This window comes from Pseudopodoces humilis, chromosome 31 (genome assembly GCF_049639895.1).
Source record: "Pseudopodoces humilis isolate 2021_Gansu_Grassland_sample_001 chromosome 31, ASM4963989v1, whole genome shotgun sequence".
NCBI lineage: Eukaryota > Metazoa > Chordata > Aves > Passeriformes > Paridae > Pseudopodoces > Pseudopodoces humilis.
The window spans coordinates 1,169,807-1,192,237 of record NC_142230.1 but is presented as its reverse complement, the minus strand read 5'-3'; the positions used below and the strand labels follow the sequence as shown (position 1 = coordinate 1,192,237).

Sequence of the window (22,431 nt, the reverse complement as noted above, 5' to 3'; positions counted from 1 at the left end):
GTGCCCCGTCCCAGACATGTCACACTGGGGACATCAACTCATCATCATCATCGTCATCATCATCACCCTCCATCCACGGGAGCAAGGATGGATCATCCCAGGACGGGAGAGGGGCGGGGGGGATGGAGCAGCACCAAGATGGGGGTGCGTCCCTGTCAGCCCTTCCCCAGGGGGGTCCCCAGGAGAGGGGTCACCCCCCGTGTGACCTGAGCCCTGTGGGGACGGGGGCTGAGTCACCCGGGGCTCCAGGGCAGAATCAGCGCCGGCAGCACGAGGCCCTGACGTGGCACTGAGTGACCGGGAACCGAGGGGACCCACGGGGGGGGAATAAATAACGGGATCTGGGGGACAAAACAGGGAGGGGGATTTGGGGACATTCCTCCAAGATGGGGACAGAAAGAGGCAGAAATCAGACAAAGGTTCTAAAAAGGGAAAACCTCTTGTTGGAAAAACTCTGCAGCCCAGAATCCACTGGAGCCGAGGGACCTGGGGCTGGGACACCCCCGAGGGGTTCAGCTCCTGCCCCCCCAGGGAGTTTAGGATAAAATCCCCCCCAGGACCAATGCTGGAGCTCCCAAAGCACCCCGCCTGTCCCCTGTCCCCCTGGGAACCCTGCCAGCCCCTCCTCATCCTCCTTCCCAACAGATTTGGCTGGTTTCCTTCTCCCAAAGATCTGGGAAATGTGGGGGGGTTACAGCCATGGGACCTGCACAGGCTCAGGGAAATGGGAATTTTCCCCCTCCAAGAGCTGAAGAGGAAAGGCCCAGGACGTGATGGATCACAGGATGTCTCCGAATGGGATGCTCCCACTTACCCGTAGAGAAATTTGGAATAAAATAAAAACAAACAAACAAAAAAACCAAAACACCCCAAAACAAACTAAAACAAAACCTTCAAGTCTTGATTTTCCAGAGGGAAAAAGAGAGAGAAAAATAAAGCTTCCTGCTCCACTTACAAGAGGGATCTCTCTGGGTTGGTGACACAAAGGTTTCAAAGCTTCCTACGTGGGGATTACTCAGGAATGACAGCCCTGGAACCAGCTCTTGGAAAGGGAGGAGTCTCCCCCTTCTTGCCCTCAACAGCAGAGAGAACCAGACAACCAGCCTGGGGGTCCCAGAGCCCCCCAGCATGCAGGGAAAAGGGGGGGAACACCCACATTCCACTCAAAACAAAAACAGGCTTCCAGGAAAACTTGGGATCCTTCCCCAGCTGCTGTTGTGCCAAGTTTCTTTCCAAGTCCAACTCTGCAATTAATTTTCCTGTTGGAATTGAAGCAAGAGGGAATCAAACAGTTCTTCCAGCCCCTGAGGAGAGCAGGGTTGGCCACAAGTTGGTTTTTTTTTTCCATGGAAAAAGCCAGAAGATTCCAAGTCAATGTTTAAAAATTAAAAATTTTATATATATAGATATATATATATATATATATAAAAAAATTCATTCTGTTCCCTACTTTTCCAGCTCTCCTCTTACAGTTTGTGATTTGGCAACAGGATCATCCCATGGCAGGAATTCTTCTTTAAGGAGACGGTGAGTGAGCAAATGTAGTGAAAATACAGTTCCTCAGCAATTCCCTGATGAAATCCAGGGATTCTCCCACATCCAGCTCCACGAGGACTCCTAAGGAACTCATCTACATGTGATAAAAGTTCATGGACAGCGTGGACCAGGTTTTATCCCAGAAAAACTGCTGAAACTTCGGTTTGTGGCAGCACAGAAACCATCAGCTGGAAAACGGATTCATCCAGAAGAAAGCTACATGGGTAATATTTTCTATGGCTTGTTAATTATCCCGGGGTAACGGGGGGTCGTGGATCACACCGATTTCATTGCACAGTTCACAGGAGAGAGAAGATTCCAAACAAACACTGGAATCTCCACATGGAGCACCCTGGACTGGAGACGCCGTAACAATCCTCCAAAAAAACAGCCAAAACTCCTCCAAAAAGGAGGAAAACACTGGCTTAGGACACGGATTCTTACTCAAGCATCCTCCAGGATTGTGTTTACAGGGATAACACTTGGAAGAGTTTCTTCCAGCATTTAAAAATTCCAATAGTTTGTGTTTTATAGAAAAAGTCACGGCAGAAAACGAAATAAAACCAGTCAAAGCCACCTTAAAAGTTTGGAAGGGCTGTCTGTGATCCAGACAGGAGTCCCTCCAAAAAAATCCACTTGGGAGCGGCTCTGGGAACACGGGGCCTCCGGCCTGGTGGCACTCAAGTCCTGAAGCTTCCAGAACAATCCCACATGGAGGAGGTGTCCAAACCACCTCCTCCTCCACGGCCATCCCTCCTCGGAGCTCCACTTCCAGAAGGTGGGAAGGGTTTAGACAGTTCCTTGAGAAAAAGACTCGGCTGTTTTCCTTTACATGTGGATATTGTGGAGAGCTTTATGCTGTTTCCCCTAAGGCTTGTTTTATTCAGAAAAAGAAGGGAATATATTCAACTCTGGGAATTCTTCATTGCTGTAGTTGGGCCCTTGGTCCCCCAACATGGTCAGCATGTCCTGTGAGGATACAAGGAGAGAGTTAGGATCCAGACTGGAATATCACGTATGCAACAGCCTCAAGGTGTGCCAGGGAGGGTTAGACTGGAAATTCAGGGGAGTGTTTGGACTCCATCTCAGAGGCTTTTCCAGCCTCAATTCCATGGTTCCATGATCATGTTGGCAATTTAGTCACGGGTTTGCTGGAATAGATGTTGTGGGCCAAACTGGTCCCTTTCCCAAGGGAACACAGGGTCCATGGCCAAGGTAAATTTAAGGACAGCAGCAAATTTAAGCTATAATCACCAACTGCTGGGACGAGATGATTATGAATTCTCAGGAATTAATTTTAACTTCATTGGACTGTAGCTTTTTTTTATTATTAATTAGAATTAGAAGGGTTAATCCAACTGGAATTTCACACTGATTCTGCAACAGATCAAGACACAAAGCCAGTCCTGCCCTCTCCACTTCCAGCTCCATCAGATTATCCAGGAGTTTGGGACCTCCCCAGTTGATTTCAACCACAGGGACAAGCTCTGGGTGATTCAAGATCAGTGGATCCCACCGGACTGGGAGGTTAAAAAGCTCCATCTTACTGGGAAGACCTCAGGCTGGCTGGGCTGGGGCTGCTGCACGTGCTGCTCCCCAGATCCCGGGCCGTGGTGCTGTCCTTGCCACTGCGGCCACATTCCCACGGCGTCAGCGGCGCGGGGCTGGAACGGGGCCGGGGTCTGCGCTGCCTCTGTGGCTGCTGGGCAGAGAACACAGGCAGTCAACCATCCCTCCTCTGGGAATGGGGCTTCTCCAGGGCTCTCATGGGACTGGGAAGGGCAGTGCTCTGTGCGGGGCCGCTGCTGGTGGCAGGACAGGGTCGCCCTCCAGGAATTCTGGCCACAGGTTGAGAATTCAGGTGTTTGCCATGGGATAGAACAAAGGGACTCCCAGAGGGGTTTGTTTCCTGCCAGTTAGCCTTAAAATGGTTCAAAATTCATCTGCTGGGATGAGCCCAGATTATCCCGCGTTGGAAGGGATCCACAAGGACCACCGAGTCCAGCTCTATGGTTGGAGGATGATTGAAGGTGATCAGTGTCAGTCAAAGCACAGATTCAACTCTGCTCCCCACATTTAGGCACTCCCAAAACCCACAAAAAATGATGGAAAGCACATCCCTCCACAGCTGGATGCTCCCAGCTTTCCTCCCAGGGGATTTTGCCCCCCAGTCCCCACTCACTGAAGCCTGTGCCGCGGCTGGCCAAGGCTGGGTACGGCACCGTGGTGGGAGAAGCCGTCGATCCCGGCCCTGCCATGGAGCTGAAGGAGGACGGCGTGCCCTGGAATGTGCCCATGCTGAAGGAAGGCGGTCTGGTCTTCACGGCCTGGGATGCCACTTGCTGTAAGAGAGGAAAAACACGGGAGAGGAAGAGGAGGCACGGATTCACCCCGACCCTCAGCTCAGGGAGGAGCTGCCGGCTCAGCCCCGAAGGAGGAAGCACATGGACACACAGCGCTGCAGAGTGGAAGCAGGACGGTTCCCCACGGAGAGCAGGGTCTGGAAGGCAGCGGGGACCCGGGGGCCTGCACCTGAGGGTTCGGGCTGTGCTACCTGGGGTGTGAACACTGGCCGTGTCCCTGGAGCCCAGGTGGTCCCGCTGACCTGAGCTGGGGTGGAGTGGCGGGGAATCTGGGGTAAGATCCGGCCGGCGGGCGAGGGCTGCTGCTGGATGATGTTCACTGGAGGGACCATGCTGCTGCTCCTGGAACAGAAGAGGTGTCTGAGCCCACGGAACAGCACTCACAGGAGGAAGAGGCACCAAACCCTTCTGCTCAAGTTGTTGGTGGAGGGAAATGAGCCCAACAATTGGGATAACTCTGCCCATCTGGAAGGGTGGAGTGGCCACCCCTGGAGCGTCCCAGGAATGTGTGGATGTGGCACCTGGGGACCGGGGTCAGTGGTAAACAAAGGTTAACAGTCAGACTTGATGGTCTTAGGGCCTTTCCAACCTGAATGATTCCATGATTCTATACTGGGAAACAAGTGAGAGGAACTTCTGGGGTTGTGTACACCCAGATCCTGGGCATGTCCAAGGCGCAGCGGAGGAAACAGAGGGAATGGGGGCAGGAGAAGCTGGCCAGGTGAAGCCTCACCTGAAGTTCTCAGCAGGCCGTGCAGCGGTGAAGGTGTTTCCCTGGGCGAAGAGGGGCGGGTTGGCCGGCATGGTGCTGGCAGGGATGGCTTTGCTCTGGTCTGCAGAGAGAGCACGAGTCATTTTTGGGCTGGGACATCTCAGGAACAGGGACAGAGAACCACTCGGAAGAGACATGTCTGTGTGAAGGAAGACTCCTTTGTTCCTTCTCCAGACACAGACTCCAGATGATTTCATTAAATCCTGTTTAATTTGATTTCCTCTCCATTTTCTACTCAACTCGCACGGAGGTTCTCTGGGGTCAGAGCACCCAGTGCAGACGGGGAGCAGGGAGAACTGCTCCGCAGGGACAGGCAGGGAGGACGTGACCAGGGCAGGCAGGAGGAGCAGACGTGTGCTGCTGACCCACCTGTGCTGATGCTGGGGAAGATGTCCCCGAAGCGAGGGTCCCGCTCCTGGCTGAACAGGCTCTCGGCCTTCTCCAGGGGCTTGCTGTGCTCGGGGCCGGCAGCGCTCACAGGCTGGACGGGCACCTGGGGCGGGACACGGCTGCTCACACCTCGGCACAGAGGAGGGCAGCGCGCGGAGCCGCTGAGGGCCCGGCTGCTCCCGGCACTCTGATGCTTTCCTGGGATAGAGGGGCCGTTCGGGATGCCCAGTCACATCCCTGCAAGTGCCCAAGGCCAGGCTGGACAGGACTCGGAGCACCCTGGTGTGGTGGAAGTGTCCCTGCTATGGCAGGAGGTGGAAGTGGATGGGCTTTAAGGTTCCTATTCCACGATTCCGTGATTCCACGTGATAAACGGTGGAATCGAGCGGCACCTTCCCCTCAAACCCCACCTCAACCTGGTGCCACCACCGCTAAACCTCCAGCAAAACGGTGACTTAAAACGGTGCAAAACAACAAACAGGGAGTGCCCAAATCCCTCTGGACTCACCTGTGAGTGCTCGTACCCAGCCAAGCTCTCCCTTCCCGGGCCCACTTCCAGCTCTGCCTGCGGTGGCTGCTGCTGCCTAAAATAGAGAGCGTCTGTAACAGGGGAACACACACAGGCTGCTGAAGATAATTCCCAAGGGAACAGGGCTGGGTGGTTACACCAGGGATTTGTCAGCCTGCAGTTCCTGGCTGCAGAAAGGGGAATTTGGGAATGAAGGGTGTGTGAGGGGAAGGCGGAAATGGGAAAAGGAGCTGAACTCCTCCTGACCTTGAGGGCAGTGGGGCTGTGCCCATGTCCAGGGGAAGGCTGACGCTCTGCCCCAGCTGAGGCCTTGGCATGGAGTTTGCCAGGGCAGGCCGGGACTCCTGGCTCGAGTTCCTTCAAAGCATACACAGAAAAAAGAGATTTTAGAAGTCCCAAGTGGTAGCAAAAGCTGGGTCCTGTAGGTAGCGGGCTGTGGCTGTCTGATGCAAAACCCCCATTTGAGTGAAGGGGTTTTTGGGTGAGTTTCCACTCAAAAGGAAAGGTGGTGTCAGGGAACAGGATGCTCCAGATGTGGGGGTTGTGCCTCTCTCCTCCACATTCAGCCCCAGCACACCTCAAACACAACCACAGAGACACTGCTGCTCTGCTCTGCTCTGAACTTCCACAGGGGTTTTAGGACTCTGGATGTGGGAATGGCTGCGTGTGGAACAAAGAAGTTCAAAGAGAGAGATTTCCTGCCTGGGGCAGGAAATCAGGCCTGCAGCACATTTCAGCCCTGCAGGGAAGCAGTGCTACTTTGCCTCATGGCAAAAAAAGCCTGGATTTCCCTTTCCCAGGCAATCCAGCCTTCTGTTTGCCTGCTGGAGCTGCCCCTGCCGAGCCTGCAGCTCTAGATCACACACAGGCACAATTTCTTGGTCCTTTCAAGGGGTGTGGAGCTCCCTCATGGAAACAGAGAGCAGCTCTGACCATTCCCAAAGATGAGACCCCCTGGGATGTCACAGGAATCCAAGAGCATCCTAAGGCAGATTTCAGATATTTCAGGCACTGCTGGAGCTGAATTTTGGCAGCTTGTTAAGCTACACAACAAGACAGCCAAAGGCATTACAATTCCTGCACTTTTTAGTCCTGCAGTGCCTGGCACAGCCCAGCAGAGAAGGGGAGCTGCAGGGACTTGGGGACTTCTCCAGGTTTGTGTAAATTGATGTGAGGCTGGTGAGGGGGAGAGGCTGAGGCTCCCCAGCTCTGGGGTGCTCTGCACTGAGAGCCCTTCTGCAGGTACTCACTTGACGTTGGTGTTGGTGCAGATGATGTACTCGATCTCATCCGAGTAGGGGTTCTGGAAGGTGAACGAGCTGGTTCTCATCCACAGCCATTCCCGGTTTTTGGATCGGAAGCGGAACATGACTGACAGAACCTGGCCTTTTAACTTCACCACCTAAAAAAAACGGAATGACATCAGTAGCACCCGGTCAAAGGTGGGGAGAGCAACCTGAGCACGAGTTCCTCCCCCAGACCCCTGCGATGGCCCTTTGCCTCAAACCTGGACCACCTCATCTCAGTTTTCCCAAACCAAATGGTGCTATTCCCTTGGGATAGCTTGATTCCTAAAGGATACAGGAGGGGAATCTAAAATCCCCTTTTTGGCTTCACTTCTCTTATCTCTTTGCACTGGTGAGATGTATGAAAAAGCCTCCAAGAAATGAAACACATGCTGTCGCTTCCCGTTCCAAGGGTTTGGAGCAATGGATATGAGCAGCTGGTTTTTGGAGTCATGAAAGCACAGGGGCAGCCTTACCTGCCCTGCCACCAGTCCAAGGCCCTCAGAAATAACAGTAACGACAACAGGGCAAGAAAACCACCTCCACTGCGGGTTCTGCAGCACTGGGCTGGGCCCTAGAGATGAACCAGGGTTTCAGCCAAGTCAGGCAGGCACTTGGGAGCCACATCCCTGGCCCTAAAAGCCAACTGGACCAGCAGCCAGAGCTGGAGTTAAGACTGGATTCAGGAGTTAAGTAATCAGATGCTTCTGTTCCGTTTTGCATTTAATGACACCACTAAATCTGCAGCTGTTGGCATAGCAGAATTATCTAAGCTTCGTTGTTCTTCTTGATTTTCCAGTCAATTTCGTTGCTTTGCAAGCACCACGACATTCCAATCTCAGAATAAACTCCAATCTGAATTCCACCCTGCATGCAAAGGGCAGCTACAATGCTTTTACCTGTTGAAAACTGTCCCGTAAAAGCTGTTGGTCTTCTGGATGGCAGAAATCCACAATGTCTTTCCCCAAAAGTTCCTATTTTTGAAGGAATTGTGAGAGATTGAGTCAGTTCATCTGGCAGGCAGATTCAATAATTAATCTGTCTTTGGACAGGTAGTTCCTGCTCCTTCCCCCCAAGTTCCTGTTACACAACCCAAGCACAAGAGCTGGTGTGCTGTTTTTTAAAAGAAAAGCACAACAGCCGTTGATTAATGTTTGATCTTTAACTCAATTTGAAGCAAAAATGGCTTTAATTGACATTTGACATAATCCAGAGACACCCAGCCTTCCCATGATCAAAGGACTTGGAAAAACACATGGAAAAGCAACCAGTGGAGAAGAAACACATGTCTGGGTTAACCCTGGGCACGGTTTATCAGCTCTGTTGGACAAGCAGAGCCACGATGTAGAAGGAAATTTAAGTTTAAAGAGCACTTTTTTCTCGAAAAGCTCCTAAAGGTCCTCACCTGGGGCTGGTAACCCACGGTGGCCACGCAGCGGTGGTCGATGAAGGTGAAAATTCCTTCGGTGTTGTGTCGGGAGATGAATTCTGTGGGCTGGCAGACGTTGTTCATGTCTGTGCAGTTGGGAGAGCTGGTCACCTGCCAGGAGCACAGGGAGAGTCAGTCACCAACCCTGGCTGCACCTGAGCTGCCAGCCCTGCTCTGCGATTTGTGGCCACTGGGGAATGTTTTCAGACAGAAGAGTTTAAATTTGGGGACTCCCAGGACAAGGCAGTGCTGGAAAAGGGGAGCAGGGCACTCACCTGGAGCCTGCCAATGGCCACGAGACAGAACTTGCTGCCCTGGCCAGCGTCGGGGTCATCGTCAGGCAGGGAAACACCTGGGAGGGGAGGGCCAAAAATCCCAGCAAGGTTAGTACAGGAAAAATGGCTCACTTCAGAGGAACAGACTCAAGACATCTCCGTGCCCTGGTTTGTAACCCAATACCTTTCCCCATGAAGGGATTTTGGAAATTAAGGTGCCCCCCCTCCCCCAATGAAAGTCTCTGAATTTCAGACATTTCAATATTATTTTTCATCCTCTACAAACAGAGATCTGCTGCTTGGCCTGCAAAAATTGGGTCAATCTTGAAATGAAAGTCAGAGATAGGTTTGCAAAGCACTTCCTGGCACCTTCAGCTCCTGGAGTGGCAGCTTTAGACCACGTGCTGTTAAAGCCAGCCCACCTGACCACAGGTGAATCATTACCTGCTGGGGGCCAGGCTTTGATGTAGCCCGTGCAGTGCACGACGACGTAGTGAGGCTCTCCATCCTTGGCTGCACCTAAACCATTCCTTGGGAGAGAGAAACAGGTTGTGCTGCAGTGGGGGAAGGTGAGGGAAGGGGCTCAGCTGTATTATTTTTATGCTGTATGTATATAAGCTATTTATGTATCGTTTACCTGCAGCGATTCCTCATGAAGCTGAGACGATTGACAGAGACTGGATCCACAGAGCTGTTGCCACACCTGCACCAGGGTTAGAAAGGATTTAATCTTTTTTGATCAATGTGAAAATAATTTGGGTATCTTGAGTAAGAGGAGCTTCCATCACACAAACCCCTTGTTCTGAAGAACTCAAGGGAAGTGACACTTGGGGCTAAAACTAATTGCTACTTTAAACTGGATCTTCTATGACAACAGGGCAAACAAGCATCTCAAGAACTTGACTGTAGGGAATGCTCAGCCCTGTTCTATCATGTCTAGATCAAAATGAGCCCAAAAACAGCTGAAATAAAAGCACGGAAGGGCCAGGGTTAGGGAGCAAGTTTGGTGTTAGGCCCAGAGACTTCCCCGGGGAATTCCTTCCCACCTCATTCGGCAGATGAAAGATCTCCGGGAGCCCATGCACATCCTCATGGACTGCTGCCCTTCCTTCTTCACCGTCCCCGTCTTCAAATCCAGGATACGACCTAAAAAAAGAGAAAGGAGATGCTGCTGCACTGGGAGTCCTTCCAGCAAGACAGGTGTGGCACCAGGTAACGTAGTGGGAACTGGCAGGACACGAGTGTCACCGGTGATACCTTTAGATGCATTCTCAGGGGGGGCTGCAGCATCCTTGGTAGAAAGGCACCAGGGCTTGGTTCCCTCTACAAAGGGAAGGGTTTAATCCAAGTCCTCCGCAGGCTCTCCCACCCGCCAGCCCCTCACGCCCCTGCCCGTGCTGCTGTACCTGTGAGGGCGTTCTCGGAGGTGGAGAGCTGCTCCCGCAGCTTGCCCATGTCGTCGGGGTGCACCTGCTCGTACAAGGTGCTGCCGAACCACTCGGACTGCGGCTGGTTCAGCACCGGCGTCACCGAGTCCGACACGTACACCACGCGCCCCGTCTCGCAGGACACGATGAACAGGAAGCCATCAGCTGCCTCCAGGATCAGGTGTTTGAGTTCCTGCAGACACACAGACACCTCTCAGCTGCACAGCCAAAACACACCCTGGGTTTGGACTTTTTCCTCGCACCCATCGTTTAATTTTCCCCTCTGATTGATGTAATTCCCACAAAGCAGCACCAGGCCAAGAACAGAAGGTTTCAGGGACACCTCACTGTGGCTCTCCAGGACCTTAAGGGGGCTCAATAAAAAGAGGAAGAGGGACTTTTGGTATGGACAGAGACCTGGTCGGTGAGAAAGGAGGGTTTGTAGGTGCCATCTGTGGAGGTGTTGCCAGTACCACGCAGGGACTTCATGTGGGACACGGCCATGCGCAGGATGGTCAGCTTGTCCGGCTTGCGGGCCAGGGCGCTGCACGTGGGCACCATGTCCGACAGCTCCGTGATGTAGGCCGTCATCTTGTTCCTCCTCCTGCGCTCGATCTCGCTGTGGTTCTCCCTGCGAGAGGCCGAGGAGGAGAAAAGGAGGAAGGTGAAGTCACCAGGCTGGGAGGCTCAGACACGTCCCCACGTCAGCGCTCACAGGACACACAGAGATGCGCCGGGGCCGTCAGGATTAGGAGTCAAGCCTCACATGCTGGGCGTGCACAGGGAACGTGGAGACGGGCAAGGAGGAGAGGCTACACCTGGACCTGCCTCGAAGTCACAGCGGCTCTGTGGAACCTGGGGCCAGCGAGGAGCTGGGCTCACCTTCCCCACCCACTCCACAGCACTGCAGAAAGCCAAAGGAATCGCTCCTCTGCTCCCAAAACGGGGTCACCTCACTGCAGGTGACCTCAGCACTGTCCATCCGAGGGTGGATGAGACCATCACACCCACCAGGTCTGCAGCTAGAGCTTGGGCACCTGCTCTTCTGGGAGGTGTGAGAGCTCTAAGGCTCCTCCCAACCCCAGCCACCCCAGAGTTCTGAGGGACCTGAATTAGCTGTGTCTCACCTTGCAAATTCCCAGTGACATCAAGAGCCCTTCCCCTGTCACAGCAGGGAAAGCTTCCAAGCAGCTCACACCTCATTTCTGCACAGATGACCACGGCCAGCCAACGCGGGCAGCCCAGGACCAGGCAACACCTGGCTGGTGGCACCGACCTCTAAAGAGGCTCTTGGCACCCCTTTGGCTCACAGGGCACAGTTCCCTTCAGTCCCACAGACCAGAACTTGGTTCTTTTATCCAGGATACATAATTTAACTGGGTTCCTAAGGTGGGTTTTCCAGAACAGAGCTTAAAAGCCAGGTTTCCTATACAGAAGGATGGATCAGGTGCAAGGAAGCACATGGTGGGAAGTGAAATGAGATGGAAGTGTTGGAAGGAACAAGGATAGGCAGGTGAATAAACAGGATAAATACAAAAATGGAGCATTTATCACTACAAGGTGTGTGCAGACATTCATTGACCTCACCTCTGAGGCAGCTTCTCTAAACCCACAAGCTCAGGTGTGAAAAATAAAGATCCTTCAACTACAAAAGCTACTGGGGAATCACCAGACATTTACATTTCACTTGCCCACTGTCACTCTGCCACGAGGAAAGGATGGGAGGACTGGGATTGTCCATCCTGGGGGATGAGAAGGCTTCAAGGAGACCTTGGAGCGTCCCCAGTGCCCAAAGGGGCTCCAAGAGAGCTGGAGAGGGACCTGGGACAAGGCCTGAAGGGACAGAACAAGGGGGAATGGCTTTCCACTGACACAGGGCAGGGCTGGATGGGATTTTGGGAAGGAATTCTTCCCTGAGAGGGTGGGGAGGCCCTGGCACAGGCTGCCCAGAGCAGCTGTGGCTGCCCCTGGATCCCTGGAAGCGTCCAAGGCTGGGCTGGATGGGGCTTGGAACAGCCTGGGATAGAGGAAGGTGTCCCTGCCATGAACGAGATGAGCTCTAAGGTCCCTCGCAACCCAAACCACTCCATGGTTCTCTGAAACGTTCTTTGCTACAGGCTCCTGGGAACAAACCCTTGGAAGGCTTCCCAAGCCTCACCTCTGTGCCTTCCTGATCCCCTCAAACATTTCAGCACAGCTCGGGGCAGCCAGCAAAGGCACTTTGGGGGGCAGGTTTTGGTTTGAAGACAGAACTGCCCAGGACTGGCTTAAATCTGCAAGGTGGGAAGCAAAGGGCAAAAGGCTGCTGCAGGTGTGCACAGGTGACAAATCACCTGTACACGGGCACAGGTGTCCTCAGGGCCCATTCCTGGTGCAGCATTCCAGCCGACTGCTCTGGTGCTTTCAGGAAGTCTCTCATTAATTACTAATAGAAACCCAGGGAAAAATTAAATCCTGTTTCCAGTGAACCACCTTCCCTGGCAGGAAAACACCTGAGCTAACACACCTTTTCCTGCCTCTTCTGAGAGTCCAGAAGCACTCCCAGGACACAAAACCTTCCCAGATGGACAACTTGGACAAGAGGAACCGTGTTTAGCATAGGTTAGCAAAGCTACAGGTGAAAGCAGGAGCCCAACCCTGTGGCCTTTGGTAAACAAATCCTATCATGTACTCCTGAAAAACATTCTTCCAAGGATGAGGTGTGCCTTTCCTCAATGCCTTTCCCCTCCTAATCCCAATTCCATAGCCATTTCCAGGAGTCTGTTAAATCCTCTGCAGCAGATGAGGGAAGGAGGGGAAAAAAACAAAAAAAAAAGAAGGGATGCCTAGAGAAACATTAAGGAAAGGAAAAACTCTGCTTGTCCATGCTTGAAATCTCCATTCTCCTACCTGGCAAGTCTCTCCTTATCCGCTGAACTCTGCTCATCATCAGACCTAAAAATAAAATTAGCCAGCTAAGCTAAAAATGGAAAAAAAGTTGAAAGAAACGGAAAAAAAAAATGGAAAGATGGACTAGGAAACCCAGCCTAGGGACGGGTCTGTTTTGCAGAGGAGCAACTCCATAAAATAAAACAGTCATTAGTTTGCAACATTCCACATTAAATTGGTGCCTGATGTGCTGAATTTTAAAACTTTTTCTGAGGCTGTGACCAAGTTCTAATTTGCTTATTTCTAATATTAGAATATTCTGATATTTCTAGCCTATTTTTTTTATTTACTTGACTTCAGAAGGACTCAAACCACTTAAAAAGCTGGAGAGTCCCAGCTTGGAATTCCCTGCAGCCCTTTGGCAGGTAACAGCAGGACACTGACCCCTAAATCCTGGGGGCCCCTCCCGGCAAGAGGGACATTGATGGGCTGGAGTGTGTCCAGAGAAAGGAGCAGAGCTTCAAACAGCTGTAAAAATACCACGGGCTCGGTCCCAACGCTCAGAGATACTGTCAGACACCAAAAACTGATCAAAGTGATCCCTACAATCTCCAGAAAATCCCCAATTTGTGCAGCTTCTGTGTAATTCCCCACAAAACACACAAATCACAACGTGTGCCAGGAAAGCCTGTTCAAGGAAAACTTGTACTAAGCAGGAAACTCGAATCTCTGCAAGTTTCTTGAACAGGATGAAAAGAATGAGAGTCCAAGGCCAGAGCTGAAAGGAACAGTGAAAAAGAGGAATCACACTCAATGAACTGGTCCAAAAAACATCAAGGAGTACGTGTGGATCCCTTGGAGCACCTTCAAGGAGAGATGATCGTCAGAAGGATGCTGAAGGATCCCTCTCATATTAAAGTTTTTTGGCACAAAAAGCTTTAAAATCATTGAATTCTTACCTGGCAAATCTCTCTTTATCGTTTGGCATCGGGTCATCATCACATCTAGGAAAAGGGGGAGAGGTTCAAGTGTTTACACTTTGTTCTTTCCCAAAAAAGCAACGAGAGAACAAGGTTTAATGACAGCCACAGAAAATGCCTGGGGCTAAAAAGGCCGCCCTGGCTGTGGGTGGGCACTGCAGGACAATTCACTGATCACCCCAAACACTATGGGTGAGCTACTGGCATCTCCTCCACAGGGTTTTCCATAGCACATTCCAGTCAAGGATGGTGAGATCACACTCCATTTAATCCCATACCAAGAAATAGATTAAATTGTGGTTGGAAGATAAAGGTAGCCCAAACCAGGACCTCCATCCAAGGGTTTCTCCTGGTAAATCCTACATCCATCATCCTGAAACCATTCCATGGCCATCCCTAAAGCCCGGGAACGCAGGGAATTCCAGTGCCACTGGAGTTATTCAATCCTAAACCCTGCAGTGAGGCTACAAATAAATGACACAAGATATTCCAACTCTTCTGTGTTCCATATGGGTCACGAGGAGATCCTCGCAGCCTCGCCAGCTCCTTGGGAATAAGGATGTCTCTGGAACTGAAGCATCCTTACAACAGATGAGGATTAATTAACAACGCCTGAGGCAGTAACAAAAGATGGAGGAACACTGCTGACTGGGAGAAAGGGAAGGGTTTGAGGAACTGGAGCAATTCCCACCGCTTCCAGAGAGGAAAAGCCACAGGAGCAGAAAGATCTTGCTCCAGTGAAAACACACAGACACAGCTAGACCACAGGACAGAAACTTCTGGATGCCACACTCTCCCTCACCTGAGGAATTTACTGTTCCCTTCTCCATCATCATCAAAATCAAGCCTGAAAAACAGAAAAAAAAGGTAACTGTTAGCCAAGTGGTTTCTCCTTTAAATTACCTTTCTATCTGTCCCCATAGATGCAGATGATTCCTGAAAGGAAAAATTAAGTAATCCCAATGCAATATAGTGATTGTGACGTGAAACAAACAATGAAGTTTGGAAAGGGGCATCTTTTAGGTGTCTATCAGGAGCAGAGCAAGAAAAAACAGTTCCAAAGGAAGAAGACCCAGTTGGAGCATTCCACTGCATCCCAACCTTCTGTTCCAAAAGCCTGGATCTCCTAGGAGAATCGGGGACCATCAACAGCCTACAGAGGACGTTTCACCTTTCCTTTTGGGATGGAAAGCTGGCAGCAGGCAGCATGGGAGGAGCTGCAGGGCAGTGGGAGCATCAGCAAATGGGGCTGAAGGAAAGAGTTTGAGTGACTGGGAGGGGCGCAGGGACAGATTTCAGTTTGCTTGAAAATTACGAGGCAATTTCTCCTGCCAGAAATCTGGGAAGAGTCGCTCAACTCCCTTTGAATTTGCAAAGGCATTTTCAGCAAACAAAAAGCCTCCCACAAGCACACTGTGGCTTCCCCCCACCCCTCCCAGGGACAGCGCAGCTGCAAAGGTTGGAGTAAGGCTCCAAAACCCCAAAATTCTCTGCTCCCCCAGGTCTTGCAGCAACTCCTGTCTTGCTTTCAATCCTCGGTGTGCATTTGCTCCTTCTATGAGGTGCAAAGCTTTTAATCCCCTCTGAATATGTCACTTAAGCCCCTCTTCAAGGGATGTAGCTGGCACACAACCACAAAGGGAAAGGACTGGACAGAGCCCACCTGAAGGAACCAGGAAACTTCTCAGAAGCAGCCACAGCTGCCCCTCCTGAGGCTGACGGCTCTTTCTGGAGAACAAAACTTCCTCAAAAAGAGCCTTTTCCCACAGCCCTCCCCGAGCACAGCGCCAGCACTCGCTCACTCACCCGGGCCGTCTCTTGCTGGGCCTCTGAGCTCCTCCAGCCTGGGCTCCCGACCCGGAGCTCCCGGAGCCAACAGCTGCACCCAGCGAGGAAACATCGGATGCCATCTCTAAACAGGAGTGGAAAAAATCAGGGAAATCAACCAGTACTACGTGCAAGCCCCTCTGGTTCAGTGGAACACTCCCCAGCAGAAGCAGTTGTGTGTCAGCATCTGCTGGTGCTGAGGTAGTGTGTGCTTGTGTCCTTTCATCTGCTGCAGCCGTTCCCAGCGCGGAGCACACGCTGCTTCCTCAGCTGGAGAGCTGAGGCTGCCAAATTAAAAGATGTGGTCTCTTTTTTGGAGAGGGGAGGAGCCTGGTGGGAGCAGGGAAGGGGCTGAGGCCACACGATGAAGGAGGGAGGAGGAGCAGAGCTGCGAGTTTCCCTGAAGACACCGACTTGCAGAGGGTTCATTTCCCAAGCTGAGACAAAGAATGAACCAAAATGCCCGTAAAGCACCTCAAAACCCATCACTGTTCAGCTGGTCACTTCTGGTCTTCACCAGTACAGACCGGTGGGCACCACGGGCAGCACTGCTGGCCTGCCTGTGCTCTTGCACAAGTGCCTGCAGCACCCTGGATGAGTGCGAGGTGTCCCAGCCATGGCCCAGGTGATCTCTACGCTCCCTTCCACCCCAAAGCAGACTGTGATTAGAGCATTCCATTTTCCTGTATTTTCCCCTAATCCTGGTTGTTCAGGAGCACGGGTAACAGGGTCTGCAAATGTTCAGAGCTTGCTCAGTGTGGCTTACGCTGAATCTACATGCCAGCATCACCATCAGAGCCCAACCAATGTTCCTCTACATTCAAACAGTCTGCTCCACATCAGAAATGAGTTTTTAAATCCATTATAAACCATTTTTTCCTGTTTCTGCAACCCCCAAACCACTTCTGCTTTATCAAAGCAGGTACCCAGACACCCCCAAAGCCCCAGTGTTGGGCTTCCCAAACCACCCCCAGCAGGAAACAGCCACAACTGGGGGGACAAAGTGAAGAACTGAGGTCAGGTTTAATGAATTAGGGGAAAATGGGCTTTAAGGTGGAGTTCCCAAGTTCTTCTCCACTCCCCAAAGCTAGATTTCAGTCCAACAATAGTTTAATTTCACTTCCAGAGTTGGATATTGGTTTATTTACAGCTAAAAGCGGAGCTGTACAATCACCTCTGTGGTGTGCCTGGACCTCAAAGCGAACACGCTCCCAAATTTCTGGTATTTCTGCCAAAATTAAACCTCTTTTACCACATTAATGTTCCCAGCCTCTCTGCCTGCCTGGTTTGTTTTCCTACAAGCAGCTGGCGTTGCTGAGGAAGCCTTTTCCTTGCCAATCCATAGTATTTCCCAGGGGTGACTACAGTATGGAACAAGCATCCAGCTCGAGGCTTGGCAGCTGAAGGAGCCAACAACAACAATCCCAACCAACAGTGGGAGTGAGCACAGCCCATCCAACACCAGCTCCAGCAGCAAACACCAGGATCCTCTGGAATTCAAAAATACATCTGGAGAACAAAAAAAAGAGGTGGAAACCCTTCCCCATCTCCTTTCTGCTTGATTTTGGAACACTCAGATGCCGCTGTGCCCCATCCCTTATTGCCAAGAGAAGTCCCAAGGTGACATCCAAGGATTTTGTTTAACAAAATGAAGTTTCAAGTGGGAATGAAGCAGGTCAGGAGGGTTCCTCCTTTTCCCCAGCCATATCTGAACATGGTGAGAACAGAGGTGAAGTTTCTGGAGCACAGAGGATAATCCCTTTCTTGAGGGGAAGGAATTTCCGCTCTGGGCAGGGGAAGGAAGTGACACGGTGCTGTTCTCCGGACCCAGCTCCACACAGGGCTCAGGGGGACACAGGGAATTGCTTTTCAAGCTTTTGAGATTTCCCAGGAGCCTGGCACAGGGATCCCATGAGGAACCTGCTTGACACCAGGCTTCAGCTTCCCACAGAGGAACATTTCCCTCTCGTGGCTCACACAGCAGCCCAGGACAGACTGAGGTCCAGCACCAGGACCTGGCACCGCTCTGCTCTGCAGGGACGCCAGAGCGGCCACAGCCTCCCAAAACCAGGGACAGCACGGGCAGAGGGATGGCATGGGAAGAGGCCTGGCTTTCCCACCCTTTGGCATTTCTGGGAAACGCACAGGAACGCAGAGATTCCTTCCCAACTTCTGTCTTCTCCCCAGTCCGAACGTGAGCACCATGACACTGAGGTGATTTCCTGGAGCCCGTGGTGCAGTTTTCACTCTGTGCAAGTCCCTGGAAGGAGCCTGGAGACAGCTGGGGTCAGGCTCTGTTCCCAGGGAACAACAGGATGAGAGGAAGCAGCTCCAGGTTGTACCACGGGAGGTTTAGGATGGGTATTAGGGAAAATTCCTTCCTGGAAAGGGCACTGGAAGGGGCTGCCCAGAGCAGTGCTGGAGTCACCATTCCTGGAGGTGTCCAGCCAAGCGTTCCAAGAAGTCCCAGGTGGGTTTCCAACATCCTGGCTGGGCCTGTGTCCCAGCCCTTCCCAGAACCAATCCCTGCTTCCCTACACCATGTAGGGATCTAATTAAGGCCAGAAGAGAGGAGCAGTAACCAAATGTAAATCCCAACCCCCCGCACTGCTCCAGGCTCCCAGCCCAACTCTCCTGGGAAAGGCTCTGCTGCAACCACTGGCATCCCAACAGGGATAAAAGGCTCCAAAATAAAATTACAGCAAACATTCCCAGCTGTGAGTTACAAGAGGGGCTGCTGAAGCTTTTAAATACATTTTTACCGTACGAAACCGGTGCTTTTTGCTGCAGAAGCTTTAGAAGGTGGTTATCTGCCAGGCTCATGTTTGGAGAATGAATCTCACAAGATCTGCTTTAAATTTACCCATTTGTGAGCTCCCAAGAAAGTTTGGAGCAGGTCTGAGAGCAGATAAACCAGCCTTAAAATGACTCTGCATTTCACTCACAACTATAAAGCTTTGATATTTCTGCTTTTGTGGCTTTTTATTTACAAAACATCTCAATTTCTGTGTCTGGGGTACATTAAATTGATTTTTTGAAGTAGGAGATTTTTAGCTTGTTTGAGTTTCCCATGCAATGCCAGCTCAGCACTTTAATCCCCATGGGAACCTTCTCCAAGAAGAAATATAGAAACTAAGAAAAGAATGTTTCTTCCATTGCTAAGGGGTTGAAATGAAGACATTTCTGGGTATTTTGGGGCATTACCCAGCATTCACTGGAGGTCTGAAGTCTGCTTTTTAACATCAAGGAAAAGAAGACCCACATTATTTGTGAGAATTCTTCAGAATTTATTCTCCTAATAATCTCCATGTTTACTGTTTGTGTATTTCCCTCCCTCTGTGTAAAAGGCTTGAGTGAATATTGGTCACTCTGACCATGATTATAAATATTAAACACAGATGTTGAAAATTCTCTCTCTTCTCCTTCAGGATTTAAAACTTTCTTATTATGCAAAAAAACATGGAACCTTGAAGACTCCACTTCCACAAGTGCTTGGAAGTACAGTTTAAACACACAAGTATCTTCTTTTCTCCTAAACTGAATGGTCTGGGTCCCCAGTGCGTCTTCTCGCCATCAAAAGCCACAAAACCTTCCTAAAACGTCAAAATAAAAACCTAGAATCCTTCAGCAGTGTCATTGAACACTCCTGGATAAACCTGAGCGTGTTGCATGACCCTCAAGCCACAAGAGGAGTCGCAAAGCACAAGCTAAGACTAAAAAACACAAACAGGCTCAAAATCTGATCTCAGCCACCACGTTGTAAATCCATTACGACTTCACAGATGCTGGGTTAATCTCGATACAAGCTCATTTCAGAGCAGTTTGGCCAGAAAATTGATAAAATCACATATTTGGGGCTTTTTTTGGCAAGAACCAGGGCTCACCAGCTCCCAGCTTCCTGTGCACAGGGAGCTGTGGACTCTGGGGACCAACCTGAGGGAACATTGTGCTGCAGGCCCTCCCCGCCCTCACAGAGCCCAGAGGGACATCTGTGCAAAACCTTCGAACCAGGGCAGCAGTTTTTGCTGGGAATTAAGAAAACCTCCGTCAAACACAGCTGAAAAAGGGGCTAAAACTGACAGAAGCCGTCGAGGAAAACAAATCCAAATGAGTGATGATGGAAACCCAGCCCAGGGAGCCCAAATACAGGGCCCTCCACCCGCCTCGAGGGTCTCCTCACACCACCGGCTGTCCAGAGACACCCGCCCCAAGCACCCCAAACCCAGGTAACACAGCCCTGACTCCTCAAGGGTACCCCCATCCCACTATCCCGTTTTCCCCCCTCACAGAGCCCCCCCAGGGCAGCCCCTCAGGGCTCCTCAGGCCCCTGTCAGCCCCTCCAGGGCCCCTTCAGCCCTCCAGGGACCCCTGAGGGTCCTTCTCAGAGCCCCACATGGCGGCCCCCGCGCCTGAGGGTCACTCTCAGCCTTCCATGGCCCCCTGAGAGCCCTTGGGGCCTCTCAGGCTCCCCTCAGCCGGCAGAGCCCCCCACCAGCCCCCTTCACAGCCCCACACACCCCTCACCCCCCCATGCCCTCCCTGAACTCCCCCCGGCCCCTCAGGGCAATCCCCAGCCCTGTTCATGCAGCCGCGGCCGGGCTCACCCGCGCTGGCGGCGGTGGCGGCCATGGCGGGGGTCCCGGGCCGCCCCCTCCTCGCTCCGCTCCGCCGAGCCAAGATGGCGGCGCAGGAAAACCTCCACCGGCCTCACAGGCACGGGGGCGGGGCCAGCTCCACGCCGGCCTCCTATTGGTTCAAGCGGGGGCGCGGGGAGGGACACGGGGAGACGCGGCACGGTTATTGGTCCAAACGGAGGGCTGGGGGCGGGACAACCGGAGGGCACGGCCAGGGGACGGGGCGAACGCGGCGGTGTCCCGCCCCCACCGGGAATGAGGCGGGGCTTTGGGGGGCGGGGCTTTGGGGGGAGGTGTTGATTACGTCACGCAACATTGGATTGGGATTGGAATAGGAATTGGAATTGGGATTGGAATAGGAATTAGAATTGGGGTTCTAAAACCCAGGGAAGGAAGATTCGAATCCGGACTGGACATCCGGATTTGGCTCATAACTGGGATTGGGATTAGAACAGGTTTTTGAGTCAGGATTGGGATTTGGGGTCACCAACAGGACCCTAAAACTCATCCTTTGCTGAAAAATCTCTGGAAAATCCCTACATTAACTATCAACTCATGGGGTGTCAAAGTTTCACTGTCTTCCCAAAGTGATCATTTTTTGGCTCAGAGTAGGAAAATAAAGAAATTCGAAGGAGATTTTTGGCATATTTTGGGTGTTCTGGGGTTTTCATGAGGCTGTCTTGCAAGATCCAATGGGCAGCTCAGTTCAATGTATTTTCCAAGAGTTTTTTCTGGTCTATTCCAACATAAAGAAAGAACTATCCTGAAATCCTCTCACAGGCAAGGCTTTTGGGGATAGATCCTCCTCAGCACTTCTCAAATCACCCCAAGACACCAGGAGGACCCGTGAAGGGACCCAGAGCCTTCTCCCGATGGCAGAAGGGGGTGCGGGGTTGGAATTTAATCCTCTGGGTTGTGTCTGAAAGGTGATCCCCACATTCCTGCAGAATTCATGAAGGCCTGGAGCCAGCCGGGCCGGGACAGAGACCCAGGGAGGTAAGGAAAGAGCAGAGGGGACCCAAGGCCACATTTTCCCTTTTTTATGGGTGTTTTTGACCCCTCAGCCTCACGAATCCCCCTGGTTCTGGCCCTCAGGGACGTCACTGGGAGTTGAGCGCTTGGGGGACACACGCTGGAGGATTCCTGGAGCCAGGAGGAGACACCTGAGTGGTCCCTGGAGCTGGGAAGGAGACACCTGAGGCTCCCTGTATGGAGACCCCCACAGGGCTGCCCGCCCTGGATGTGGACAAAGCCGTGGCCACGGCCTTCGTGGTGCTGCTGGGGCTCTTCCTCCTCGCCATGACCGTGCGCTGTGCCCGGCTCGTGGTGGATCCCTACAGCGCCATTCCCACCTCCACCTGGGAGGAGGAACCCATCAACTGACCCCCAAAACTCCCCGGGTCCCCCATACCCCTCAGGGAGCCCCTCCAGAGCCCCCAGCACCACCGCGGCCCCAGAGCTGCCGGGAGCCCCAGCACCCCCCCCGCTCCGCGGGTCCCCCCTTCCTCCAGGACCCCCATTTCCCCCCCCCTGCTCCCCGCCAACCCCCATCGCCCACGGTGCTGCAAACCCCTCCGGGCCGGCGGTTAAAGGATCGCTCTGGGCCGGGCCTGGCCGCTCCCCAACGGCTCCAACGGCCCCGGACACTTCAGGGGCTCCGGGGCCGCCTCAGGAACCAACCGCGGCTTTTCCCGCTGCGCGCGTCCCTGCTTTTGCAACTACGCGGGCGGTAGCCTCCCGCCTGCTCCCGGGGACAGCGGGCGATTCCCGATCCCCGGTTCCAGAGGAGTTTATTCCCGGTTCCAGAGGAATTCATTTACTCACGAATTTCGGGGACTGCTGCCCCCGGGCCCGCCGTCAGGGGGCAGCAGCGCGGGAGGCGCGCGCAGGGAAGTGACGTCACGCGGCGTCCGGGAAGGCGCGCCAGGTTCTGCTCCGGTTCTGCTCCGGTTCCCCGGGACCGGCGGCGCTGAGTGAGGGGCGAGACCGGGGCTGAGGGGTAAGGGGGCCTGCGAGGGTGTGTGAGCGGGTGGGCGGGACGGACCGGGCTGGGAGAGGATCAGGGGCACCCGGTGTGGGGTACTGAAGGGACCTGGCGGGCTCTGAGGGGACCGG

At 52.7% G+C, this 22,431-nt stretch overlaps 2 protein-coding genes across 11 annotated transcripts; one reads left to right on the top strand and one right to left on the bottom strand.

Annotated features, from left to right (window-relative positions):
* Positions 1 to 880: 880 nt before the first annotated feature.
* ARNT (aryl hydrocarbon receptor nuclear translocator) lies at positions 881 to 22,251 on the bottom strand. 10 transcript variants are annotated; one of them, XM_014262004.2, is made up of 23 exons: positions 22,141 to 22,251; positions 15,662 to 15,767; positions 14,658 to 14,702; positions 13,835 to 13,879; positions 12,897 to 12,941; positions 10,425 to 10,638; positions 9,987 to 10,200; positions 9,838 to 9,903; positions 9,627 to 9,726; positions 9,218 to 9,283; positions 9,025 to 9,110; positions 8,581 to 8,657; positions 8,282 to 8,416; positions 7,776 to 7,850; positions 6,841 to 6,992; positions 5,837 to 5,947; positions 5,570 to 5,645; positions 5,041 to 5,164; positions 4,633 to 4,732; positions 4,091 to 4,241; positions 3,719 to 3,878; positions 3,084 to 3,238; positions 881 to 2,505 (listed from the first exon to the last, which is right to left on the bottom strand). In XM_014262004.2, exons 2-23 carry the CDS (start codon positions 15,763 to 15,765, stop codon positions 2,416 to 2,418), a joined length of 2,391 nt encoding a protein of 796 aa, XP_014117479.1. In that variant the 5' UTR covers positions 15,766 to 15,767; positions 22,141 to 22,251; the 3' UTR covers positions 881 to 2,415. The 10 variants fall into 10 exon arrangements, with proteins under 10 accessions (XP_014117479.1, XP_014117478.1, XP_005533515.1 ...); XM_014262003.2 differs by lacking the exon at positions 22,141 to 22,251 and adding an exon at positions 20,287 to 20,389; XM_005533458.3 differs by lacking the exon at positions 22,141 to 22,251 and adding an exon at positions 20,287 to 20,389 and having other exon boundaries at positions 3,084 to 3,235.
* On the top strand, positions 20,631 to 21,699 carry CTXND2 (cortexin domain containing 2). Its single transcript, XM_088068488.1, has 2 exons — positions 20,631 to 21,312; positions 21,412 to 21,699. The coding sequence occupies exon 2, from the start codon at positions 21,526 to 21,528 to the stop codon at positions 21,697 to 21,699; it is 174 nt and encodes a 57-aa protein (XP_087924614.1). The 5' UTR covers positions 20,631 to 21,312; positions 21,412 to 21,525.
* Positions 22,252 to 22,431: the final 180 nt, after the last annotated feature.